Source organism: Phycodurus eques, chromosome 5 (assembly GCF_024500275.1).
Source record: "Phycodurus eques isolate BA_2022a chromosome 5, UOR_Pequ_1.1, whole genome shotgun sequence".
Taxonomy (NCBI): domain Eukaryota; kingdom Metazoa; phylum Chordata; class Actinopteri; order Syngnathiformes; family Syngnathidae; genus Phycodurus; species Phycodurus eques.
Window position 1 is genome coordinate 17,630,122 of NC_084529.1, and position 27,897 is coordinate 17,658,018.

At 40.5% G+C, this 27,897-nt stretch overlaps 1 protein-coding gene and 1 long non-coding RNA gene across 22 annotated transcripts in view; one reads left to right on the forward strand and one right to left on the reverse strand.

The window, feature by feature from the left end:
- The window catches only part of LOC133403181 (unconventional myosin-IXAa-like), a 118,643-nt gene extending 96,666 nt beyond the window's left edge, over positions 1–21,977 (forward strand). For 7 of the 16 annotated variants that reach the window (XM_061677820.1, XM_061677823.1, XM_061677826.1 and 4 more), the window contains 18 exons: positions 207–410; positions 1,025–1,122; positions 1,328–1,434; positions 3,927–4,165; positions 4,416–4,532; positions 5,502–5,690; positions 6,412–6,459; positions 6,563–6,674; positions 8,221–8,282; positions 8,368–8,560; positions 9,179–9,307; positions 9,496–9,601; positions 10,917–11,048; positions 12,076–12,199; positions 13,758–13,811; positions 15,217–15,413; positions 16,232–16,374; positions 17,797–21,977. In XM_061677820.1, the coding sequence (XP_061533804.1) occupies positions 207–410; positions 1,025–1,122; positions 1,328–1,434; positions 3,927–4,165; positions 4,416–4,532; positions 5,502–5,690; positions 6,412–6,459; positions 6,563–6,674; positions 8,221–8,282; positions 8,368–8,560; positions 9,179–9,307; positions 9,496–9,601; positions 10,917–11,048; positions 12,076–12,199; positions 13,758–13,811; positions 15,217–15,413; positions 16,232–16,374; positions 17,797–18,185 (2,643 nt within the window). In that variant the 3' untranslated portion in view covers positions 18,186–21,977. Of the gene's footprint in view, positions 1–206; positions 411–1,024; positions 1,123–1,327; positions 1,435–3,926; positions 4,166–4,415; positions 4,533–5,501; positions 5,691–6,411; positions 6,460–6,562; positions 6,675–8,220; positions 8,283–8,367; positions 8,561–9,178; positions 9,308–9,495; positions 9,602–10,916; positions 11,049–12,075; positions 12,200–13,757; positions 13,812–14,962; positions 14,984–15,216; positions 15,414–16,231; positions 16,375–16,909; positions 16,966–17,796 lie in introns of all 16 variants that reach the window. The other 9 variants (XM_061677824.1, XM_061677835.1, XM_061677829.1 and 6 more) reach the window with 7 other exon arrangements.
- Positions 13,452–27,824, reverse strand: LOC133403182 (uncharacterized). Of its 6 annotated transcripts, none has more exons than XR_009768623.1 (5): positions 26,778–27,824; positions 19,936–20,787; positions 16,248–16,326; positions 15,250–15,399; positions 13,452–14,647 (listed from the first exon to the last, which is right to left on the reverse strand). It is a non-coding gene; the product is annotated as an uncharacterized LOC133403182 (long non-coding RNA). The 6 variants fall into 6 exon arrangements; XR_009768621.1 differs by lacking the exons at positions 13,452–14,647; positions 15,250–15,399; positions 16,248–16,326 and adding exons at positions 18,687–19,629; positions 19,711–19,787 and having other exon boundaries at positions 26,778–27,331; positions 27,671–27,824; XR_009768626.1 differs by lacking the exons at positions 13,452–14,647; positions 15,250–15,399; positions 16,248–16,326 and adding exons at positions 18,687–19,629; positions 19,711–19,787 and having other exon boundaries at positions 19,936–20,116; positions 20,729–20,787.
- Positions 27,825–27,897: the final 73 nt, after the last annotated feature.

A 27,897-nucleotide genomic window follows, 5' to 3' on the forward strand; every position in this document is an offset into this window, starting at 1 on the left:
GACAACCGGCGTATTTCTAGTCTAATTTTAATGCCGAACAACTCCCTTTTTTCCTTTCTATTATTATTGCAGTCTTTGTTGTAAGTGATGATATTTTGACTGACAGACATTTTATAGACTAAAGTTACCAAAGGCTAAAGGTGTTGTGGAAATGAGCTGAAGTACGCGGGAGTTGAGGTTTTGATGTTCCTTTGGTTGCCCGGCAGCAGGTGGGCCGCCCGGGCCCCAAAAAGAAACCGCGTATGTCCCGGACACGCTCCGACTTCCTCACCCGTTGTAACTCGGAGGGAGCGACGCAGTCAGACGACGACGACGAATACTACGTCCCCGCCCACTCCCACACGCTGCCCCCCTCCCTGTGCCCCCCGCGCGCCCGCCCCAAGGCCGACTGTCACAGTGACTCCGAGATGGTAATTCATGTGACCTCCCGGACCCCCGGCCTCCTCTGTTTTCCCGCCACTTCCGCCGACTTGTCTGGGAGGAGCCTTTTTAACATCACAACCTCTCACTATAGTGACAAATAAACAAGTTTCTTTATGCTTAAAAACAGCGTAGCTGCGGCGAGGACGCCGTGAGCTGCTGCACGGCTGAGAAGAGAATATAGGCTGCTGCATGCCGGAATGGTTCAAAACTTTCAACTAATGACACTCAAGCCGGAGCATCACTTCCTGTGCTCCTTCTCTTCCTCGTTACTAATCAACATTCAGTACAGCATGAAAAGAGAACATGAACACTACTCACAAGAAGTTTGGGATATTCGACTTTTAGGTGAAATGTCAGGATGCACCCGAAATGCACTTCGACCTTTAAAGCATTTTAGGTTCATCCTGAAAGTTCACCCCAAAGTCCAGTATCCCAAACTTTTTGTGAGTGAAGTAAGGCGACTGCAGTTGAAGGATGCATTATTTACAAACGTTATTGCCCTTTCTTCATTGAAGTCTGCAACATTGGATAACACTGTCAGCCAATTGGAACACTTCCTCATCATTCTACTCTCACTGCTGTCCCATATTATTCCGTTCAGGAGTCCCACAAAGATTCTAAGAAGATCCATAAGACCATGTCATCAGGAGACTTGGGTAAAGTAGAGGTGCTGAGGAAAACCTCCAGTCAGGATGGAAGGTAGAGTAACACTGGTGATTGCAAATATAATGCACACACAGCCACAACATTAGGTACTACTTCACAATCTAAAGCAGGGTACGCAGATACTGATTTTTTTAAATGTGAGAAACCTCAGACATAACTGGGGGAAAATGTGTTGTCACTGTTGGCACTCACTGTCAAAATGTGTATGGTGTTTTTTTTTTATTATTCTTAATTTTAGCCGGATGAGGGGGAAGATGCGATTCTGGAGTAAAAGCAAACACAGCGGGAAGAAAGTGTCCAGGGAGAAACTGGCTGGCAGGAGCGACAGTGCTGCAGAGATGCTTGGTGAGAGATGCCCTGTTTATATTATAAATAATAGTAATAATAATATCATATAAGCAGTTTCAAGGTCATGAAGAACCAAACAGCAGCAATGAATGCATTCGACTCCATTACGCCTTATAGAGTGTTGCCTTGAGAAACGAGTGACCAGACTTAAGAGTTGTTGTTTTTTTTAATATATATAACCCATTAAGTAACAGATTCTTAAACACAAACAGTGGAACAACAGATGTACAACCCCAATTCCAATGAAGTCGGGACGTTGTGTTAAACATAAATAAAAACAGAATACAATGACTTGCAAATCATGGCCATCCTATATTTATTGAATACACGACAAAGACAAGATATTTAATGTTCAAACTGATAAACTTTATTGTTTTTAGCAAATAATCATTAACTTAGAATTTTATGGCTGCAACACGTTCCAAAAAAGCTGGGACAGGGTCATGTTTACCACTGTGTTACATCACCTTTTCTGTTAACAACATTCAATAAATGTTTGGGAACTGAGGACACTAATTGTTGAAGCTTTGTAGGTGGAATTCTTTCCCATTCTTGCTTGATGTACAGCTTCAGCTGTTCAACAGTCCGGGGTCTCCGTTGTCGTATTTTACGCATCATAATACGCCACACATTTTCAATGGGAGACAGGACTGCACTGGAGGCAGGCCAGTCGAGTACACGCACTCTTTTACTACGAAGCCACGCTGTTGTAACACGTGCAGAATGTGGTTTGGCATTTTCTTGCTGAAATAAGCAGCGGCGTCCATGAAAAAGACGTTGCTTGGATGGCAGCATATGTTTCTCCAAAACCTGTATGTACCTTTCAACATTAATGGTGCCTTCACAGATGTGTAAGTTACCCATGCCATTGGCACTAACACACCCCCATACCATCACAGATGCTGGCTTTTGAACTTTGCGTCCAGAACAGTCCGGATGGTTCTTTTCCTCTTTGGCCCGGAGGACACGACATCACAATTTCCAAAATCAATTTGAAATGTGGACTCGTCGGACCACAGAACACTTTTCCACTTTTAATCAGTCCATCTTAGATGAGCTCGGGCCCAGAGAAGTCGGCGGCGTTTCTGGGTGTTGTTGATAAATGGCTTTTGCTTTGCATAGTAGAGTTTCCAGTTGCACTTAGGGATGTAGCGCCGAACTGTATTTACTGACATTCGTTTTCTGAAGTGTTCCTGAGCCCATGTGGTGATATCCTTTACACATTGATGTCGTTTTTTGATGCAGTACCGCCTGAGGGATCGAAGGTCACGGGCATTCAATGTTGGTATTCGGCCTTGCCGTTTACATGCAGTGCGTTCTCCAGATTCTCTGAACCTTTTAATGATATTATGGACCGTAGATGATGAAATCCTTAAATTCCTTGCAATTGTACGTTGAGGAACATTGTGCTTAAACTGTTCGACTATTTTCTCACGCACTTGTTCACAAAGAGGTGAACCTCACCCCATCTTTGCTTGTGAATGACAGCAATTCAGGGAAGCTCCTTTTATATGCAATCATGGCACCCACCTGTTCCCAATTAGCCTGTTCACCTGTGGGATGTTCCTAACAGGTGTTTGATGAGCATTCCTCAACTTTCTCAGTCTTTTTTGCCATCTGTCCCAGCTTTTTTGGAACGTGCTGCAGCAAGCAATTTCTAAGTTAATGATTATTTGCTAAAAACAACAAAATGTATCGGTTTGAACATAAATATATTGTCTTCGTAGTGTATTCAATTAAATATAGGTCGAACATTATTTGCAAATCATTGTATTCTGTTTTTATTTATGTTTAACACAACGTCCCAACTTCATTGGAATTGGGGTTGTATACAGACAATTTAACAATACTCACAGGTATATATTCTTTATCCTCCGGGATGAACAACTAATAATACTGCAGCTTACTGACCAGTTGTGACTGTTTTCTTCGTGTATATACATGATTGTATATTATACTGCCCCAAGGTGACCAGGGCGCGCACACCAGGAGGAGCAGCACAATGTCTATTGAATGGAAGCAAATTGTGGCAAAACTGTTTCATTCTTTACATTCTATTTAATTAAGTCATTAATGTATGTTTTTATATAATGTAGAATATAATGGAGTACTATTTTCTTTAAAAATAATAATAAATAAAAACAATCACTTTTGGGAACCTGGAGCGGATTACTGGCAATCCCATTCATTTCAGTTGGGGAGAGATGGTTATGACTGTGGTAACGGAACAAATTAAACTTGTATCTCAAGGCACCACTGTATTTGCTACGACTGCATGGTGTAATTTTTTTTCAAGGACCCCATCATACACCTAACACCAATTAACCATAACTACCATGTGTACCTCTAAATGCCATAGGATTTAAACTTGCTTATTTTTCAGGTCAGTGATAGTCATTCGGTTGATGGTTATATTTTCTGCCCCTAAATGGATACCAGTGCTACTGCAGAACACTCAACTTGTTTTTCCCTGTGTTTCTGTCCATTAGAGGGCCTGTCCCCTCCTCACAGTCCCGACCTGGAGGCCACCTCCCCACGGGGGGTGCGGGACAGCAAGGAGAACAAGGAGCCGTCTCCCAAGATGAAGCGGCGGCGCAGCGTCAAGATCAGCAGCGTGGCCCTGGAACCCGCCCAGTGGCAGAACGACGCACTGCACATCCTCAGCTCGGCCCACGACTATCGCACCATGAACGACTTCCTCCTGAAGAAGGTCCCAACTAAAAAAAAGGCATTTGGAATGTGTTCACTATGGCGGTTGTAGCATCATTCTGAGAGGTGTACCTAATATTTTGATTACCTCATTGAGTGATGTGAGAAGATCACAATATTAAAAACACCACTCAGTATGATGCAGTATAGTTCTACACTACCGCCACCACAATAACATACTGTAATGTTAAAACTGTCTTACGGTGTCAAAACTGACCATTACCGCCAAAGTATTTGAACGTGTTTGTCTTTTGCATATGTCCCGTCAGATTGCTGACCTTGAGAGTGAAAACGGCAAGAAGGACACAATGGTGGATGTGGTCTTCAAGAAAGCCCTGAAGGAGTTCCGGATCAACATCTTCAACTCGTACTCCACCGCCCTGGCTGTGAGTCCACGAAGGCGAAGCGAGTGGTTCTCAAAGATTTCATGCCAAGTAGCGCCTCAAAAAAATATTAAGCTCTCCAAGTACTGCCAGCATGACCAACAGTAATACGTTTTCATCAAAAATTTGGTTTTTATTTCTAAAAATAATATTACATTTTACGTATTTAATGTTATTGTAAGCCAGGGTATTATGCAGTGTGTTTTTTACCACTGATCCTAAATATAGGAAAGAGAGAAAAAAATAATACTTTAATAATGATACAATTAAAATGTATTGCACATAAGTTGAATAAAAATTGGACTTATATCAATGTTTAAAATCAAGCAGTTTCAATGAAAATGTATAAACTTAGTAGATAAGTTAGTTACAAACCTGTGGAGGGCATTATATATCAATGGACTCAAAACCACAAACGATATTAATAATGTCAATGTCATTCGCGGGTGATGGAGACAGAGCCCTGCCGCGAAAAACCATGAGTAATTGATGCTGCTGCTCAAAAATTTTGTTATTTCCTATATTACTCTTATTTGTAAAAACACAAACTGTGATCCCAAAACAATTACATATGATTTCAATCCCTTCTTCTAACAATCCCCATCAAAATAAATGTCTTCCAGATTGATTAGATTAAATTATTGGAAGTTAGCGTTTACATGCACATGTGGCAATGACTACTTCCACTAAAGCTTAAGCTTAAACCATGTCACAGACTCATTTTTACATGCATAAAATAGTTTAAAAAAAATATATATATATATATATATATATATATATATCTATATGGTATGGGACCTTTAAAAGTTAAATACACCTGAACTGTACTTAGAGTAAATGTACTGTATTTTTAGCAAAGTATATTAACAAGCACAAGGGATTTGTCTTATGAAAAGATATACATAAATGAAATGTAAAAATGGTGTGCGCATGACATAACCAGAAGAATCATTATTCCATACCAACTGTCAGATGGACGACGGGAAGAGTATCCGTTACAAGGACCTGTACGCTCTGTTCGAGCACATCCTGGAGAAGACCATGCGGCTGGAGCAGCGCGACTGGAGCGAGTCGCCCGTCAAAGTGTGGGTCAACACCTTCAAGGTCTTCCTGGACGAGTTCATGACCGAGTACAAGCCCACGGAGGGGACCATCGGCAGGGTAAGAAGAAGCTGAATGGATGAATGGACTCAAACCATCAATGATGGTAATAATGTCAATGTCATTCGCGTAGGCTTGAGACAAAGAAAGCCCTGCTGCAAAAAACTCACAAGTAATTTATGCCACCCCTCAAAATATTTTGTAATTGCTCATAATATTAATTATTACATTTGTAAATATACCTCAACCTATGATCCCAAAATAGTTAAATATTGTTTTAACCGCATCTGACAACATTCCCCATCAAAGTAAATGTCTCACAGATTGATTAGATTTTGAAAAAAAAACAAAAAAACTTAGAAGTGTGCATTTACATGCACATACGGCAAAACTAAAATAACCTTCCGGACGTGCAAAGCTTGTCTCTCTGTCAGATATATCACTTCAACATACTTCCTTAAGACCAATCACTACTTTCCTAGCAGCCAGGGCTATGGCATCATTTTCTGGCATTTTAGAGCTTGATAGAAAGCCCACAAAAAAAAACGCAAATGGTGAATTTTTCAGCAAATAGCTGAAAAAAACGCAAACTAAGTGAGGAGTGCAATCACAAGTCTGTAATGTTTATGTTTCAATTACCCAATAAGCAGCTTTCAGCTATCAATTAGACAATGGTACATTTCTTATTCTTGCTGTTGTAGCAATAATGTCGTAGGCTGATTTTCCTTGTTTTAATGTTGAATTTACTTGAAAAGAATATCCTCCTCTCTGTTTTTTCCAGGCTGCCAAACGAGAACGCAAAAAGTCTCGCAAGAAGGAGACTGACATTGTAAGTTAAAAACAGAAAATGTCTCGCTTGTAAAGCATTAAAGCATATGATTATTGTAATTCATGCGCGGCTGACGTGGATTTTGATGCCCCCTCCCCTGCAGGTGGAGGAGCACAACGGCCACATCTTCAAATCCACGCAATACAGCATCCCCACGTACTGCGAGTACTGCTCCTCCCTCATCTGGATGATGGACCGAGCCTGCGTCTGCAAACGTGAGCACGAACGCAAAGGATTATTATTCATCCTTCGTATCACTCATATTTAGAATGCAAGTGATGAAGCATTTCAGACGTGTACTGTACCGTGGAACCTCTGAGGTCAGGTCACATTGTGGGTTTGAACAACTGAACTTTTTTTGTAGTCGACTATAATATCATGAAGGTCAAAGACAATTAATCAATGACATCATTAATATTTTTTCAGCACTTTACAGTCATCAACCTTTTTGTGCCTCGGACTGGTTTCACGTAAAGACATTTTGAGTGACCGGCATCAAAACAAATAAAATATGATAAAAAATACAACTCTGAATTATACTGACTATTCATTCATTCATTCATCCTCCGTTCCGCTCATCCTCACTAGGTTCGCGGGCGCACTGGAGCCCATCCCAGCTATCGTCGGCAAGAGGCGGGGAACACCCAGAACTGGTCGCCAGCCAATCGCAGTATACTGACTATAATAGTTCTAAAAATGCGACTCGTTGACTACTCTGTTCAACCCCCAGTCCACATATATTTTATGACAAAATGAGACATTATTTTCACCTCAGCTATGACACAGGTGTCAAACTCAAGACCCGGGGGCCAGATCCTGTCCACCACATAATTTTATGTGGCCTGTGAAAAATACGAAAATTGCAAATGGTCTTACTTAATTTTTCGCTACCGAGCCCCCTTTTAAAATTAACTGAATGATAGTTGAACAATTTTTTTTACTGGCTTCTGATTTCATAACTACTCAGCCAGCAACTTGTTGTGTATGTAATATTATGAGACGATCATACATTTATATGGGTTCACAGTCATAATGATGACTGTGAACCCATGACTCTCCCTCTTAGAGCCAAGAGTCATCGGCTCTAAGAGGGAAAGTATAGCTACGATGTGGCCCTCAACAAAAATTTGTTTGCACCGCTGTTAAAGAAAAAAAATACTTAGTTCTATTGTTCCCGAGGAAGTTGATGCTGAGGGGAAAATCCTATTGGAAAAAATACTTTGATACCAGTAGAAATTCCGAAAAAGGAAAAACCAGAAAGCTAAACTTATTTTGAATAATGTCATGGGAACAACTCAATTCAAATCGGAAATCTAATTTTTGTGCCAAAAATGTAAGATATGAATTTAAGGTTACATCACCCAGCCCTAGCTACCTGTGCTTTGCAATACGAAGTTAGAGCTCCGGTTCTGTGGTCATCGTCAAATCTGTCTTCATTGCTGTCAATGGAGTTCAGCAAAACATACCAAGCAGAACTCTCATGAGATTTGCCAAAGTCTCGCGTGACTTTTGAGAAATGCACAAAAGCCATCCGTTCCTAATGTTCCCACTAACTCACTTACCGTACACTTTTCCTTTTTCGCAGAGGGGGAATTTTTTTTTATTAAACTTCCCGCCCCTCTTTTGTAATGCCATCTTCTATTAGGTTATCACTTTTGAATGCTTGGTTTCACGTTTAAACCAGTATGATGCTTCCATTGATTTCTTTTGCGGGCTGGACTCACAGACTGACTGCGGTCGTTGTTGTGTGTTGTGTTACAGTATGTCGCTACGCCTGCCACAGGAAGTGCTGCTCCAAGATGGCCAGCAAGTGCAGTAAAAAGGTAGGCGCCCGCTGCCAATAATTCTCAAAGCTTCTTTAAACTCACCTTAATTTGTTTTAATGGGAGTCTTGTATGTGTCAACAAGTATGATCCGGAGCTGTCGCCTCGTCAGTTCGGCGTGGAACTCTCGAGGCTGACCAGCGAGGAGCGCAACGTGCCCCAACTGGTGGAGAAGCTCATCAACTACATCGAGATGCATGGCCTCTACACGGAGGGCATCTACAGGAAGTCGGGCTCCACCAATAAAATCAAGGAACTGCGTCAAGGGCTGGACACCGGTCAGTTCCAAACCACTGACATCATCATTGAAATATTCCTCATAAGAAATTATTTTGGCGAACATTCGCCATCATTAAACCTTTTCAAGTGACCCGACTTAAGATATTTTGAGCCGTCACTCTGTTGAATTTCTGTCATGAGTTGCAAACAAAAAGTTGAGTTACAAACGCTAACTTGGGTGGCGACGAACATCACAACAAGTAGCAGTTTGGCTGACTTTAATAATTCGTCAAAAAAAAAAAAAAAAGAAACAATAAGTGCTGATTTCAAGCTGTTGATTACCACTCCCAGTTGACGTTTACATCCATCCATCCATTTTCTGAGCCGCTTATCGTCACAAGGGTCGCTGGAGTGCTGGAGCCTATCCCAGCTATCAACGGGCAGGAGGCGGGGTACACCCTGAACTGGTTGCCAGCCAATCGCAGGGCAGACGTTGACATTAAAACTAAACATAAAACAAAGTATTACACCTTATGCAAACAAGCATTTCCATTCATTTCAATGGGGAAAGATGATTTAAGATACGAGTATTCTTCTTCTTCCTGATAGGAAAAGGCAGGCATGTATTTGACTTGAGTGAATGGAACTGAGCACACTCGTCCGTTGTTCCGTTCCAGAAGTGAGCAGCGTGAACTTGGACGACTACAACATCCACGTCATCGCCAGCGTACTCAAGCAGTGGCTCCGCGACCTGCCCAGCCCTCTCATGACATTTGAACTCTACGAGGAGTTTCTTCGAGCAATGGGTAAGCTCGTCACGTGAGCCCCTTATTTTCATTTCATGTCAGCAGCAGTCACTGGCGTTCTTCCACCCGGAAATACACCGGCACCTATTTTTTTTTTTTTTTACAAACATTATGAAAAGGTCCTCTCTCTGTGACAGTCATTGTGATATGATGACGTGCATTTTTTGTTGTTGTTTTTTTGTGTTCAGGTCAACCCGACAAGCGGGAAGTCATCCTAGGCGTGTACGCTGTCATCGACCAGTTGAGCCGCACGCACCTCAGCACGCTGGAACGCCTCATCTTTCATCTGGTCAGGTGAGCGCTCACACAACACTCGACGCTTACATTAAGTGTCAAATCATAATTTAAATACATTCCTTACATTGGAAAATAATAATAATATTTAATAATATTAATAATCAGGCACGGTGGCCGACTGGTTAGAGCGTCTGCCTCACAGTTCTGAGGAGCGGTGTTCAATCCCCGGCCCTACCTGTGTGGAGTTTGCATGTTCTCCCCGTGCCTGCGTGGGTTTTCTCTGGGCACTCCGGTTTCCTCCCACATCCCAAAAACATGCATGGTAGGTTAATTGACAACTCTAAATTGCCCGTAGGTGTGAATATGAGTGCGAATGGTTGTTTGTTTGTATGTGCCCTGCGATTGGCTGGCGACCAGTTCAGGGTGTACCCCGCTTCCTGCCTGATGATAGCTGGGATAGGCTCCAGCACGCCCGCGACCCTAGTGAGGAGAAGCGGCTCAGAAAATGGATGGATAATAATCATCATGCAGTCCATTACTCTCCTTCATGGGTGACTTTGAGAGAGGACTTCAGTTTGCATTCCATAATATTTTCCATGGTACTTTTTAATGCCCTCCCGTTTCATGAAATAAGAAGCCATTAATTGAATACATAGAATTGGCATTAAAAGAATCTGAATTACAAAAACATCTATTAAATAAATCAATGTTTAATAATTAAAATTTTAATTATTTAAAATGCCATTTTTGTCAGTACAAAATCAACATAATTTCAAAAATAGTACACACATAATGTAACATTCTTTTAAATATATACAATGCCATTAAATCATTAAAAAGGTTATGAAACACAAATCGGGACTGAAATACATTGTATTATTAATAATAACTAATACATGTAAATTGTTTGAATATGGTTAATAAATATTATCACGATTAACAATTAATGTTTTAAATTATTTCACATTTTATTTATTAATATTTTTGAAAGACCTATTTCAATATCTCTATCACATTTTCTCTATCAACAACCCTCCATATTAAATGACTCAAAACGTCATTTAAGTAATTAAAATCCAATCCAATCCAACTTTAGTTATAATTAAATGGATAGAAGTGCTTTTCATTAATTCAAAAAATAATGAAATACATACATTGGTCATGAAGTAAAACATTATTAAGTAGGTTTGATATGATTAATAAATATTAGATTTCACAATTAAGTAATTAATGGAAAATTAAACTATTTCAATTTTATTCCAGTCGTTCTTCTTTTTAATTGTCTTTATATGCATTTTATTTGGCTTTGAAAAAAATGACAATATGCTGTGTCATGTCGTGTCATTCTAAGCGTGATGTATTTCGGTGTCAGGATCGCGCTGCAGGAGGTCACAAACAGGATGTCAGCCAATGCACTGGCCATTGTCTTCGCTCCCTGCGTCCTCCGCTGCCCCGACACCATCGACCCGCTGCAGAGCGTCCAAGACATTAGCAAGACCACAGCGTAGGTCCACTCTTCTTCTTCCCAATTATTAACAAAAGAACTGGCTAACATCTCACAAATATGTTTGTACACTCCCACATCACATCCTTTCTTTGTTTTGTTCACATTTGGTGTATCTTTTCTCTATATACAGAAAATGTAGCAGTGTTTGCCTTCCAAGTTTAATCTTCTGAGATAATTTTAAAACAAAATGTTCCATATGAAAGAACGTATTTTTTCATGTAAGATTTTAACACATCATACGAATTTTAGAAATAAAGTGAACCCTCGCATATTTGCGGCTCTGTATGGACAAATTCGCGTAGCTCGTCTGTTTGCTGTTTTGTGCTCACGCAAAACTGAAAAAGTATTACTTTGGTGCCATCTGGTGGAATCTTGGTGTTGTTTCAAGGTTGAATTCATTGATGGAGTATTTTTTTAGTCTGCATATGAGATGTCCTGTTTTGTCGGCAGTCCTTGAATGTACCGTCAAAGTAAAAATGAAATGTTTCTGCTTCTCTCCCAATGCAACTACTAATAGTCCGTGTAGTATACTTTGCCGTTACAATTTGCATGTAGTCCCTATTATATATTATTGTGTATAAATGCTCAAAATTGAGTTTAATGACACTACGATTTGTGTAAATTGTGATGTAATGTCAGTTTATGCCAGTGTCTTATTTAGACTAGCAAGCCAGCTAATACTTTTGATTAGCCTCATGTGCCAGTGGTTTGTTGGTGTTGAATAATTGAACAACTTTATACAGTAGTATATTTAACATGTATTCATGATTCTGTACATGCTAGATGCATGGTGTTGGTTCTTTAAGATCTTTTCTGTTTCAAGTGCTTTTCTGCCATTGCGAGACATCTTTGTGTTACTACAAACCCCTTTAAGGGGGGCGTCCAATTATTTGCCACAGGGGTCCATCCCTATCCCCCACGAATTCACTGTAATGTAAAATTACTGAGAACGTCAGGAACAATACATTTTCCATCCTGATATAAAGTATTTTTGTCAAATGGTGCTGTGCTTCATGGCCCTCAGGTGCGTGGAGCTGATCATCAACGAACAGATGAGCAAGTACAAAGCGCGCCTGAAGGACATTAATAGTCTGGAGTTCGCCGAGAGCAAAGCCAAGAGCCGGCTGTCCCACGTCAGGAGGTCCATGGTAAGAGCGCCGTACGGAACCTCCGGTCTCCTCACTCGTCATTGAGTGTCTGTGCACTTGTCAGCTCAATCAAACAGCTGGCATGTTTGAAGCTCATTCTCCTCACATTTTTGTCCATTGCAACCCCCTTTTTTTGCTGTGTTTTGACAAAACAAAAATGCATTTGATATTTAACAGACAATTTGGACATGTTCACTTGCTTGTCATCAGTGGATAATGTAAAATAGAAATATATAAAATAATTTTAAAAATAATTCACAAAAATGTGAGGGGTGTGTTCACTTATGTGAGATACTGTACTTTCACATAGGGGTGACGTCACTTTTGTTGCCAGATGAAGACCTTAATGGCAGTGTGTGGGGAGTAGGACAGTAAATTTATACTGATTTACAAACTGTGCACTGACTATTTTACACTATAGCCAAGTGTCATTTCTTCAGTGCTGTCCCATGAAAAGACAAACTATATATATTGTAAAATATTAATATATAAGATGTACAAAAATGTGAGGGTTGTGCTCACTTTTCAGAATCAGAATCAGAATCATCTTTATTTGCCAAGTATGTCCAAAACACACAAGGAATTTGTCTCCGGTAGTTGGAGCCGCTCTAGTACAACAGACAGTCAATTTACAGAACACTTTGGGGACATAAAGACATTGACAAAAAACAATTGTGCAAAAAGATGCAGAGTCCTCTAGCACTTAGAGCAGTTCGAACGACTAATATTGCAATAGTCCGGTGCAATGACCATTGTGCAAAGGGCGCTGAGACTTCAAGGAGTGTATGCGGTTTAAAGTGACGAGTAGTGCGATCATCTGGGACAATGTTGGTTGTGCAAATGTTACAGATACTCCTCAATCAGTGTGCAAATGGAGCAGATGCTACTCTGGCATGAGTGGCCAGTATATGCAGATAGTGCAGCATGGCGAGACAACTACAGTGAGTGCACGAGTAATACATAATTGGCCCCACAGAAATGTGACAACATTTGACAACTTTTGTGAGATACTGCACAGTCCTTCATTCTTATGACTTTGGATGGTTTAAATGAAATCCAACATCAATAAATCATTTTTGAAACAGTCTCACAATGTGAAGTGGAACCTCTAAAATCTAAACAAAAAAATAATAATGAAAAATAATGGAATTTTACGTAGGCATTAACAGAAAATGAAATATTTTGTTGCAGAGCCACATTGTCGACATCCTCAAGCTTTTTTTTAACTGTACAGGCTATTTTTAAAGAAGTATTTTAGCTTTCTTAGCTTCCATTAAAAGTGTTAATAGTAAAAACAACAAAACTCTCAGTGTTATCATTGAAGTGCTGCCTCCACGAGTGAAAAGCCGTTCTCGCATTGGCACACTTGGCAGTAGGAGGAGGCGGGTTGAGCAGTTGCTCATTTGCATGAGACAGGAGCTTCAACTATATGAAATGGATTATGACTTGCGAGCTGTATTTGAATAATGGGAATACACTTGAGGAGGCTGTAGCTGTAGTCCTCAACCCTCCTTAACCCCAATTTGTCCTCCCTTCCTACCCAATCCCCTCCTTCCAGAAACCTGTACTAATCGCTGTTAGGTTTATGAGCATAGCCCGCACTGCCACCCCGGTATGTATGCCCCTTCCTCCACATGCCCTGCCTGTCACCACCACCATTGTCTGTCCCGTCCTGTCTCAACACTTGTCCCGTCTGCCTGTTTGTAAGCCCAAAAACACCTAAATGGATAACCAATATTAGGTACACCGATAGACCTTTTCACCTTGACGTCACACTTATGTCCAGGGGGCAAAAACTCAATTGAGGCATATACAGTGGGTACGGAAAGTTTTCAGACCCCCTTAAATATTTCACTCTTTGTTATATTGCATCTATTTGTTAAAATCATTATTTTTTTTTTTCCTCATGAATGTACACACAGCACCCCATATTGACAGAAAGAAAAACATAATTGTTGATATTTTTGCTGATTTATTAAAAAGGAAAAACTGAAATATGACACAGCCATAAGTATTCAGACCCTTTGTTGTGACACTCATATATTTAACTTGGGTGCTGTCCATTTCTTCTGATCATCCATAAAATGGTTCTACACCGTCATTAGAGTCCAGCTGTGTTTGATTATACTGATTGGACTTGATTAGGAAAGCCACACATCTGTCTATATAAGACCTTACAGCTCACAGTGCATGTCAGAGCAAATGAGAATCATGAGGTCAAAGGAACTGCCTGAAGAGCTCAGAGACAGAATTGTGGCAAGGCACAGATCTAGCCAAGGTTTTACATGAGAAAAATCTTGTGCAGGAGCATTTATTTCACAACATAAAACAAAAAAATCGACTGAGCAACTTGGAAGTTCTTGAAGAACCGCTGAGGCCGCTCTGAGCGAGCAGCAGCAGCTTGCCATGCAGCAAGAGGAGCAGATCCTCACCGAGCAGATCGAGAGTCTGCAGAAAGAAAAGTATGTTTGTTAGTTACTTAGTTAGTTCTTGAAGAACTTCCAAGTTGGGGCACTTATATGTCAAGGTAATACTGTACTAGTTTTTCCTATTACGTAGCTAAACTCCTTTGTACTTTTGTTGCTCAGCTAGCCTTAACATTCATTCCCTTTATTAGCAATAGGAGCTAGTAGACAAGAGCCAATGTCGATGGTATTGTGTTGTGTCTTTCAAAAAATATTTCATAATGTTCAGAGAAAGAAATAATAAAATTTTATAGCCACACTGACACATTTCTGTTTCCACTAACTGGCTAACACGCAGTATCACTCAAGCAGACTGAAGGTAATGCCTTTCTATGAGTGTGTGTGAGTCTTTTACTAGCACCCCTCCCAGTTTGTTAGCAATGTTGTTGTGATTAGTACATCTGTACGTTGTGAACATCCAAAGTGTATCTTTGGAAAGTATCCCGTGTGTTTCTCCATCACTCTATATTATAAATACAACATACAGCAAGACGCTTTCCTTCTGTATTAAGAAGCGCTCCTTTCGTTTTTTGTCCGTGTGCAAACTTTCAGAGCAAAAGCCGTGTTTGGCAAAGCGGTGCCCACTTGGAGTCGCCGTCGCACAGCCCCAAGGCGCCCCCGGTGGCGGACGGCGAGAGCGCGGGAGGCGAGGAACCCGCTGAGGCCGCTCTGAGCGAGCAGCAGCAGCTTGCCATGCAGCAAGAGGAGCAGATCCTCACCGAGCAGATCGAGAGTCTGCAGAAAGAAAAGTATGTTTGTTAGTTACTTAGTTAGTTAGTCAGCTCACGGAATATACGGGTTTGTTTGTTAGTTCGTAGGTTGGTTAGCAGGATTACACAAAATCGACAATCTAGGTTTTGTTTTGATCGTGTCTGTCTACCTGGTTGGCCTGATCATGAAAAAAACTACAAAAGGTGTTATCTTTCTGATTACCATGTTGGTTAGTTAGTGGTTTGGTTAGCAGGATTACACAAAAATGACACTACTAGCTTTTGTTTTGATCGCAGTTAGTTAGTTAGCCTGATCACGCATGAACTACTGTCTTTGTTCTGTTCCAGGTTTGTTGGTTAGTCAGTAAGTAGTTATTTAGCAGAATTGCACACGTACTTCTGGGTGTTATTGTTATAGTTACAGTTACTCAGTTAGCAAACACTACAAAAGATTATGTCTGTGTTTTGATCGCCGTCAGTCAGTTAGTTGGTTGTTTAGTCCGTTTGTTCCTTTGTTCTTTAATTAATCGTATCGCAAAAAAAGACACTACTAGGTTTTGCTGTGATTGCAGTTAGTTAGCCAAATCATACAAAACATATAAAAACTTTGGTCCCAATCCCAGTTAGTTAGTTTCTTAGTAGTTTGTTGGGGTTAGTTAACTTGTGAGCGAGTTAGCGTTTTATTGATTTGTTAGCAGAATTATACCAACCCCATACAACTGCTTATTATGTCAGTTTTGTAGTTAGTTTGCATGTGAGTTAGTTTTTAGGATTAACCAAAAACGACATACGGTATCCTTTTCATTGTAATCAGGCAGTTATTAAGCTTAAGAATGAATCTTATGGTACGTTTGCAGGGAGGAGCTAACATACGAGATGTTGATCTTGGAACCGCGTGCATCCGACGACGAGACTCCTGAATCGGAAGCATCCATCGGCACGGCGGACAGCTCTGAGAACATCACCATGGAAACAGAAGGTCCAGCCACGGAGACCCCCGGTAAGAAGCAAACCAAAATCAAATAACCTGGTTAGAAACTAATAAACTAAGCAAGTAATGGTAGTAATCAGGACAAGAGAAACAGGGATTATATGAGTCGCGTGTCACGAAAGCAAGAGATACGGATGCGAATCTGCCCCCTAGATTCCTGTGAGCAATAATAGGGATGACATCAGAGCAATCTCATTGGACAGTTAGAAAGAGCTATGCTAAGTTATTGCATTTTGATAACGAGCTGTACACGATACACACATTTCACAGCATATCAAAGCAAATACCATGAAAATAAAAATATGGATGATATTGGCGCTGGCTGATTGATTGGACGCTTCATCTCTCTGTCTCTTTCTCACACTCTCACTCTCCCCTTTGTTTTTCGTTTTCCCTCTTAATCTCTCACTTCCTCACGCTCTCCCTTTCTCTTTCCATTTCTGTATTTGTCCCTCTGTCTCTTACTCTGTCCCTTTTCACTCCCTCTCTCCCCCTTACTCCCCCCCCCTCTCTCTCTCTCTCTCACACACATGCACACAAGCAGCAACCCACGGTGCGCCACTGAAGCAACCGCAATAGACCGCACCACATAGCCAATCGGTAAGCAGACTCAACTCAACTTTATTTATATAGCACTTTAGCAACAACGATGGTGCTATACATAAAACATAAGACAATAATTGAAATCATAATAATTAGGGCTGTCACTATTGAATCTTTTTAGAGTCAATTAACTTATAGATATTTTGTTGAGGACTCGAGTAAAATACTAACATGCATTCTATTCTAATTTCTGAGGGCTGGACTTCTCTCCTTCAACTCCAACTTAGTACTAAGTATTTATATAAGTATAAACTGTACAGAATTTGAGACATTTGCTAAACGGTTAGCATTTGTGATTAGCATTAGCGCGCTAGCGATGACCATTTTAGGTAAAGAAAAAAAAACTCTAACTACCTTTCAGCTCACTCATGCATCATGTTATATGTACATTACACACCTAATAATGTCTTAAAAATCATGTTTTCACTTGTCCAACAGTACGTCTGTCTGCAACAAACGTGTGCAGTAAACATGGACAGTGGTCAAATACTTCCAGGCGGCGTAAATGTTTTTTTTTATTTTATTTTTTTTAGTGCCTTGACACAGGCATTTTTGCGTCAACCAATTTTTGTTGTAGATTAGGAGACAAGCGTCGAAAGTCGAATAGCACTGATATTCTCCGCTTAATAAAAAGGTGATGTAAACATGCTGCCGGAGATACAACAAGCGCCGATGCTTGCCATGGCCAAAAACATTCCACAATGGGTTTACACGACACACAGTGAGTATTGATTGACAAAAAAGGCTGTAAAAGTACCGAACCGTAAATTCAGAGAGAACGACAACTTTTTCAGCATTAAGCGTTATAAACTGTTGTGTCGTCCGCAGAGTCCGGTGCTTGTGGCTCCAGAAAATGGGAGTCGAAGTGCAGGCGACCTCTGCACCGCCATCCTGACTCGGTGGACTCTGCCGACTCGGCCTCCACCGTCTCCTCCGTCTGCTCTCACCAACCGGCGTCCACCTCGCCGTCCCCTCACTACCGCTTCCGCTCGTCGTCGTCGGGGCCCCTGCTGGCCTCCTATAGCCTGGAGGCGGAGGCGGCGGCAGCGGGCGATGCATCGGAGTCCGAGCGGCGGCCCGGGAAGAGCCGCGGCCACAGGCTTCGACTGAGCCGCAGCTCACCGCGGGAACCCTCGGGCGGACACCGCAGGGAGCCCGAGTTCGACTCGGCGCCACAGCAGCTGGTTCTGTACGGTAGCAACGAGTTCATGGTGTGATGCCGGCGGGACGTGGCCGTGTTCCGAGTACGCGGGGCCTGCATTTTCAGGTTTGGCTGAGGCTGGTTACGGGGGTCGCCCCCGCGCGCCCCTCCTCAGCAGAGCAGGGACGCCGTCGGGAACGTGATAGTGGCGAGCACTGAGCCAGAGCGCATAAGAAGATTCAGGAGAAGGAAGTGTGACTGAACCTTGGTGGGCCATCTTACTTCTTCAGCTTGTAGCCATAACGACTGAACTGCTCAGCTATGCTATGCTAAACTAAGCTAAGCCCGCTTGTCACGTTTACACACCAGCCGAAATGCTGCATGATCGTCCATCTGACTTCCTGTAAAGAGAGCGCGGGAGGACACTTCACAGCTGTATGTGAGCGTGTGATGATTGTTATTATTATAATAGACCTTTAGCATAATGTTTGTTAACAAAAGTTGCAAGGGGGACTTCTGGGTCGCAGAAAAGTGAGTGACTCCCGCTGACCTGAGCCGAAATAATGACAAAAACGTGTTTGCGGTTGCGCCAAAAGATACTAGGTTTTTATTTCCTTAAAAAAAAAAATCCAAAAGGATTTTGGTGTATAATTGGAGCAGATGTCGTAAATACTTGGACAGAGAAGATTGCAAGACTGTCCAGTAGTGGAGGAGCCACTACTGCAGGGACAGACTGAGAACCAAACCCCCATCATCAGATTAGTGGACGACATTTTATGTTTGTTTGGGTTTCTTTGAGCAATTTATGAAAACGTAAAGGCTAGCCTGCTAGCTAACGGCAGCTCTATAGCGCCCTCTTCAATTCAGAAACAAAAAAGCACGTCTGTGCCTTTAATCCCAGAAACAGAAATGTCTGTTAATAATCATGTCAACTACGTCTGAATTTACACCACGTCTCACGTTTAGCTGTTGAAATGTGAATTATAGCCGGCGTTCCATCCACTTTGGGAATAATTATACTGAATTAGAGGTGTACAGCAATTTATCGATCAATCGACATCGAATCGATTCTCAAATTAGTCAACTATTTTGATAATAATCGTTTAAGGGATTCATTTTAGCCTATTTTCTGATGGATGGTACAGACTAAGCAGTAACTGAATCATAATCAATTTATGTTTGTGCATTTTCTGTTCTGTCAATTTCAAATCATGTCCATTAAGAAAAAAAGAGATTTTTTTTTTTTTTTTTATCCGATTAATTAAAAAAATAATTGACAGATTAGGCGGGACGGTGGCCGACTGGTTAGAGCGTCAGCCTCACAGTTCTGAGGACCCGGGTTCAATCCCCGGCCCCGCCTGTGTGGAGTTTGCATGTTCTCCCCGTGCCTGCGTGGGTTTTCTCCGGCCAGAATGGTTGTTTGTTTGTATGTGCCCTGCGATTGGCTGGCAACCAGTTCAGGGTGTACCCCGCCTCCTTGCCCGATGACAGCTGGGATAGGCTCCAGCACGCCCGTGACCCTAGTGAGGAGAAGCGGCTCAGAAAATGGATGGATGGATTGACAGATTAATCGATTATTAAAATAATCATTAGTTGCAGACCTATTAAATGTAACATCGTATACTGCAGTGGTCGATAAGAAGGTCAAAGTCAGCATTCTCGCCATTGACCCTGTTTTCTGAAACGATCAAATTTAAATGGAAGATTTTGTTGACCATGAGAATGCTTGAACTTTTGCGACCCGGAAGTATGTGTGACATCACGGCAAAAAGGTCTATTATGTTTAAGGTGGCACGTCGAATGAGTGGTTAGCACGTCTGCCTCACATTTCCGAAGTTCGGGGTTCGATAGCTGCTCCACCTTTCCGGTGTGTCCTTCACGTGCTTGTGTGGGTTTTCTCCGGGTACGCCGGCTTCCTTCCACATTCCAAAAAACATGCACAGGAGGTTTATTGGAGACTCTTTAAATTGTCCGTAGGTGTGACTGGCGGGTGTCAGCTGGGATCGGCTGGAATGCAAACAAGCGGCAGTGAAGACGGATGATCATGGCGATGTCCCATAGGAACGACATGTACATAGAGAGGAGGTCAGGTGTGTCCGATTCCAACCCATTCATTCCGGAGCCACTTGGACGGCGCACTCTTGTAAACGTCAGTGTTATGACATCACCACTTGAATTTTTCTCCTTCGTTTGTATTATTGCTGTAACAATGTGTGCTGTCATTGCTATATTATTGAGATGATAAGTTTCTCTTGGTCAACACTTACACTAACAGGCTACATCTTCCGCCCCCCCCCCCTTGACTTGGTGTATGATGTGTCTGCTCACACACACGCGCACACACCTACACACACACATATATATATTTTACCGGGCGGTCCATCGTAAGTATTTGGATGATGATATCTTCCATAAAGATCTGATTGAAGTGTAGCCTTTCAGCTTTAATTGAAACGCTTTCTCCAAAAAGTAGGAAGGATCTACATTTTTATATGTAGTACCTGTATTTGGAAAATTACATCATAGAAAAAAAGTATGAGAATTCTCCACAGGGAAGCTAAACAGCTACAGCGGTGCCTTGCGATACGAGTGACTCAACTTACAAGTTTTTCAAGATACCTGCTGTCGTTCGGTTGAATCGCTTCAAGCTGCTCATTGCCACTCCCACTTGAAGTTTACTGTCAAACAAGGAATTACACATTGCATATTTAACCAAACCGCACAGCTTTTTCTGGCTTTAGTTTTGATGCTGACATACAATGTAAAACGCCATAGACTAGCTAACAAATACCATCTATGCGGTGGTGTTATTACGCCATAAGCAACGGATAATTAAACAAAAAAAGTGCAGCAACACGTAGACGGATAATATAATACTCACACGCATATATTCGTTATCCTCTGTGAAGAAAATGACAATATTACTGCAACTTACAGAGGAGCTGAGACCGTCTCCTTGTACAGTAGTAAACCTCCGTATAATATAATAACGTATTAATAACCATAATGTCATTTGTCCAAATGCTTTCGAAGCCCTGGATACTGATTCATTCGTCATTCTGAAATGACGTATTTCCGTGAAAGCTCTTCAACTAAAGCTGATATCATGATTGTTTTATTTCATGCGCATAAAGGCAATTGTCCAAATACTTCTAAAACCTGCTCCTTTACTTTGTTTTCGTTTTTTTTTTAAAACTCAACAACAGCGCTTCCATCCACTCGTCTGCGGACCCTCGTAGCATTTATTACGCAGAAACCAAAACACGTAGCATCCAAATACTACTTTGTATCGTGCAGTAAGGCTTCTATAGGCCTCATCAGTAGCTGTGTATAACGACCACAACAACTAGAACTGCAATATTTGTCTTTCCGTACAACACAATCAGTGTTACGCAGTTTTTCTCTCTCCTCAGTTTACACACAAAAAAATTAGCTGAATGGACAAAAGTGACTATTGTTGTTATATTTTATTTGTTCATGTCATATTGCATAATGTGTGGGGAAAAAAGTGAATGTAAGTGTCACTGGAAGGCATGCTCAGCTTTCTCGGGTCCTTTTTGTTCCTCTTTTATACACAGTGTATGTACTGTATGTATGTATGTTTTATTTATGTCCACGTATACTGCGATTTATTTGGTTTCAAAGGATTTGTTATGAAGGATATATTATCCTGTGTACGATCAAGTGCTACAAGGGCAGGAAAGAAAAATGAAACATTTGTTTTTGTCTGCGCCACTCTGGACACAGTTATGTACAAGGTGCAATTTCTGTTACTTTGTTTTTTTTTATTATTATTATTGTTATTTTAATGATACAAACATGTCTATGGTTGTAAGAAAAAAATAAAATGCTTTATTGGGGAAGTTCATCATGCTAGTTTACAAAAAAAAAAATGCTGATTTATGGAAATTTCTTTTAAATAACACAACTTGTTTTTATTGGATATTTTTTCACCACTAGTCTGTTAATTCATATAAAAACTTGATGGGTTCTTTCGTCCCTCTCCTGTAGTGCTATCAACACTTCTGCATCATATCGTTAAAAAATAGTAATAGACAGTATATGTAACGAATAATATACTTCATCATATAAATACATTTTAATGATATAATAGTAAAAAGAGATGGATCATTGTTTAGAAAATCTATGGAAATGTAATCAATAATGATACAATAATTCAAAATCATAAATAAAAATAGTAAAATACAATTGAATTTCTACATTTGAAGATGGTACAAAATAATCTAAATATGTTAATGAAAATTATTCAACGCAAGATATAGAATATGAATAATATGAAAATATAAAATAAACATTGTTTGTAAAGGTAACCAATGATTACGGAAGCTTATTGCATTCACTTGGGGAAAAAAAACTCCTGTTTTTCTGAGTCATTTTGTTGAGGGCTTTGATTTTTTGAATATTTTGTTCTGTTTTTCTGGGTATTTTTGTCAGTTTTTCTGACTAATTATTTTTCTCAGTTTTTCTGGCTAATGTCCTCCCCTGTTTGTCTGACTATTTATTTTCAGTTTTTCTGACAAATCTTTTTTCTGAGTTATCGGGACACATCAAACTCACGCGAGAACCTGTGAACTGCAAGTGACTCTTTGCGTACTACGTAGTAAGCAACATGACTGGCTTATTTAGTGTGATCAAGTCTTATTTTGATATGGGTTTAAGACACTGGGATATACTCCTGTCTTTGAGTCACATAGATGGTATTGTTATTAGTACCAAAAAATTATTATTAGTTAAATTAAATTATTAGTAATTATTATTACCAAAAAATTGTCAAAAAAACAGGCGGGGGGGTAGATTACTCAGAAAAACGGGGAAGAAATTACTCAGAAAAACGGGGGGGGAAATAGACAGAAAACTGAGAAAAATAGTCAGAAAAACAGAAAGAAATACTCATAAAAACAGAAAAGAATTGTCAAAAAAACAAAGCCCTCAAAAACATTATTCAGAAAAACAGGAGTTTTTTTTTTTCAATCCAAGTGAATGCAATTCGCTTCTGTACCACAGAGACGCATTTTTCTTCACGGTGAGTAAATTATTTTTACTTATTTTTTGCATGATGACATGACTGTTGTTCTTTTACAACCTGTTTTTTTGCCGATTTTCTTTGATTTGGAAACAACTGGATTGGGTACGTGACAAGTTTATGGGAGGGCCACGGAATCGGGGAAAAAACACATATTTAACAAAAATGTAAAAAGGTCCATTAGGACGCTAGACTAACTTCTTGCACTGGCTGTACGTTTTTACTTCAGTGCACCAGCACAAAAGCTAGGCGTGCCCAAATTGTCGAGGGCATCGCGTCCAACAGGTTCACATTAAAAATAATAATATAATAAAATAGCTGCCTGTGTTTTGGCGCTTAAATATTCTATATAATAAAAATATGAATTTTTAACAAAATGCCTATACCTGATCAACAACTTGAAACTGTGCTTGGTCTGGAATGCCAATCACCCAATAAAACTTCAATGCCAATTGGAAAATATGTTTGGTTTTTCTTTTTAACATTTATGTATGAACTGTTCTTTAGATAACAACACATTTTCATCAATAAAGTAATTATGTAAACTCTACATGAAATTCACATTTTAAATAAGAGAACTGGTGATATTAGGAGTTCCAAAAATGACTGGTGGTGGGGAGGAAGATTATGAAGACAAAGGCAGAGCAGAGAACCATGTGGTGGAATTTGAGAAAAGAAGAGTGTTGTGCGGCTTTCCGGGAAGAGGTGAGACAGGTTCTCGGTGGACCGGAGGAGCTTTCAGAAGACTGGACCACTGCAGCCAAGGTGATCAGAGAGACAGGCAGGAGAGTACTTGGTGTATCTTCTGGCAGGATAGGGGAGAAGGAGACTTGGAAGACTAGTAAGGGAGAAGTTAGAAAGGCACTAAAGGGGATGAAAAATGGAAATACAGCTTGTTTAACAGAATTGTAGCGGGTGAGAAGATGCCTGAGGAATGGAGGAAAAGTGAGCTGGTGCCCATTTTTAAGAACAAGGGTGATCTGAAGAGCTGTGGGAACTATAGAGGAATAAAGTTGATGAGCCACACAATGAAGTTATGGGAAAGAGTAGTGGAGGCTGGACTCAGGAAAGAAGTGAGTATTTGCGAGTGTTGTTTTTTTTTTTTTTCTGTGCTAATGTAAATTTCATTTTGTAGTTTTGCACTTTGTTTTTCCCAATAATTGCATTCTTGTTGTGGAATACTCATATTGGCTACCAGTATAGATTGTACCATCTTTATTTCTCATTAGTTTGCATGCCTCGGTTAATGCTACTAATTCAGCAGTTTGTTCAGCCAATTCCTGACAATCATGCTGCGTGCCTTCATCAGGCAAGGGTATTAGTGTGGCTGGATTTAAGGTTGTGCATCGCTCAACAGTCAAATGTGGTTGCGACACAGCAAGATGGCCATGCAAGATAAATGTCTTGCAGCTGATAAAAACGCCATATTCGTTTGCAATAGGAGAGCAGACAGTGTATGTAGGACCTTAAGAGTTAATGGATGAAATAACACAATTGTGGAACTGCTCTTCTACTGCCGTCGAAGCTGCCACAACTGTTCTGACACAATGCGGTAATGCACACGTCACGCTGTCCAATTTAGTCGAAAAACAAGCCCTTGGTCTTAGCTTATCACCGTATTGTTGTGTAGGTACGGAGGTCATGTAATAGCTTTTACAATCTACCATTTGAATGAATGTTTTATCGTTACATTTGGAAGGCCTCGCGCAGCACTGGACACCAAGTGTTGTTGAATGTGACGGAAGGCCTTTTCTGCCTCTGTATTCCATTAAACAGGTGATGTCATTTTAAGGTTGTCTTCATGCATGAATTTTGACAATGGTGCAACAATTTCTGCATAGTTTGGAATCCATGCTCTCCAATAATTTGTCAGACCTGAAAATGATTATTCCTTCCTCCTACACTTAAATTATGGCCTAGATATTTGACTTGCCTTTTACACAATTGCAATTTATTTTTGTTAACTTTATGTCCCTCTTCTGCTAGATGATGCAGTAAGGCTAATGAATCTTTGCATGTCTCTCCATCTGGAGTTGCCAGAAGACATGCGTGTTGTCATAACTTGTGAATAAACGGTTGGACTTTCACAGTAACCTTGCGGTAATCTAGTCAATGTATATTTTTTTTGCCCTCAAATGTAAATGAGAACCAAAATTGACTGTTCTTTTCTATTGGTACAGAAAAGAATGCATTACTTATGTCCACTACTGTAAACACAGTAGCGTCTGGTCTTAATGAATTGAACAATGTGTGTGGATCTGGTACGCATGCTGCTCTCTGTATTACTGCAGTATTTACTGCCTGTAAGTCTCCAACCCGCTGAAGGTGGGGCCTTTTTTACGGGAAAAATGGGTGTGTCACATGGTGATTCTGGACACTCCACTATAACTCCTGCCTTAATTAGTGCTTCAATTACCGGTTTGATTCCTTCATGTGCATCTGGTTTTAATGGATATTGACGAATCCCTGGTCTATATTCTGTTTTGGGTCTAATTTGTACTGGTAAAGCCCCTTTAATAAGGCCTACATCAAATGGTCCTGTGGACCATAATTTTTAGGGAACTTTTTTTTTTTTTTAAATATTTCTTCATCAATTTCAGTGAGGATCATTTGGTCTAATCAAACAGGATGCAGGTGTTTCCCTTCATCACCCTGTGTTGTCCAAAACATCGCCTTCCTAATTAGACCAGTTGATGCACTGTATTCCAGTTTGTTTTCTATTTGCTGCCAATCATCTCTCTCCTGTCCTTGTTTTACTCATGTTCCCATATGTTTCCACCGTGACTCATAATCTTTGTACAATTAAATATGTGGGACACTTGTATTTTTATACAGTTCCTTTAATTGGTCTGGTAAAATAATTCCTGCCGCGACTTTTGCTTCATTGTCTGAGTACAGATAATCTACAGTCATTTTATCAGGTGTCGCATGTCGTATCTTGTTTTCATATCCTGGTTACACAAGAGGATTTGTTGAGTTGGGAAGCAGGCTGGCTTAGTCATGCCGTAGTTTGTCCGTATTCTTTTTTATTTTATATAATTTGATTCCTGCAACGCGGCTATTTTTTGTGTATTTAACCAACCATTAAAGCCGTGTTCAGTTATCCCTGTCTCTAAATATAATATTTGATCAGGATCCTGTTTTTTTTTCCTTTTTTTTTTTTTTTAAAGTTAATTTAATGAACTTCCAACCTTTACACTGCAGTGTATCCCTGTTTTTTATTTTACTACTTCCTTTCCCCATTTGAAAGAATTTGGTTCAGTGTAATACTACCTAGGGTAGTCTAGAACACTGTTTCTTTTCAGTAGGACGGTGATTCAAATTTACTTTCTGTGGTAATTCTCACTTCAACTCTTTCGAGTGGAGAATTCTTGCCTTTGCATCCACAAAAGTCCACCGTTTACTTTCCCACTGTTTTGGTATGGAATGAAAAACCTAGTGGTTTCCCGTTTCCCATTTACACTCTCATTCAAACAGTTTGCATTCACACTGGCTCGTCAGAGGACTCCGCCGTCCTATACGGAATTTAACTACGACGCCACGAAACTTTCCTACTTTCTTTATTTTACCCGCCATTGACTAGTTATTCACAGGGTTTATTAAACACGGAATTTAAGTACGTACAGGACTCCGCCGTCCTCCCAGAATTTGTCGGAGTCCGCCGTCCTTTTTCCGAAAAAAATCCTGTGGATTGTTGTCAACCTTCAGATCCCAGTGGAGGAGAACGAAGACCAGTCCCCGGAAAGGGTCTCAATTGCCGTGGCCACGGTCTCTTAACTGGATGTCGGCTCCACAACTGGAATCCTCGGGTGTGTTGACATCCGGCTCGAAGGACCAATTTAATGTTGGATTTATCTTACCCAACATTATAGAAAATAGACACAAAAGGAATGAAGACGCTGGTTTCTTTTTCTCATGAGGAGGGCGCATGGGAGATTGTTCAGATTACAGCCTCTCAACACGCTCTAAACAATCTCTCCCGTCGCTCCTGCATTTATTTGAAAATAGGGAGGTTTCTAAGTTTACAAGACATAACGTACTAAGGGGAGGGTTTCAAGGTGAAAACATGGCACCAACACGTCCCGGCCACGTCCTTCTCTCTGATGATTCCTGCTGAGTCATCTTCTTGAAGGCGAGACATCTTCGTTTATCAAAATCGTCCATCGTACTAATGCAAGCTAAGCAAATAAATGAGAACTTCTACAATATATTTAACAATTATTAAAAGACATAATAGTAATATGACAGCAAGGGTATGTAATAGAGTAGATAATAATAATAATCACAAAAATGAAAAGAAATGGAAATAGTTACAAATATAAAATCATAAAACAAGTATATCCTTTTTGAGTGAGCGTTAAGGGGTGATCAAGTCCTACCGAGCCCTAAGCCAAATTAATAATAAGGTATTTTGGAAAATAAGAATCTCTGAACAGCTGACTAGCCCTTCTCCCTATTCGCGCAATGTCGATGGCGGTCCTGATAATTACCTTATTATAATGTTCTTTTAGTCTTACCCAATTAAGGAGGAAAATCGCAAAGAATAGAAAAGCCATCCAAGCAGCCTGATGAATTCCTCCTGTCAGCCTGTCCTCGTCATTGCGAGAGAGAAGAACGTGCGTCTCCCTAACCCTTGATGGATAAGCGAGCCCCGTCCGTTTGTGTGTAAGGCTTTTTATAACCTCGGTTGGGCTGACCCCAGCTCCCCCCCCCCCCCCACCCCCACCCTTTCTGGAATGTTCTG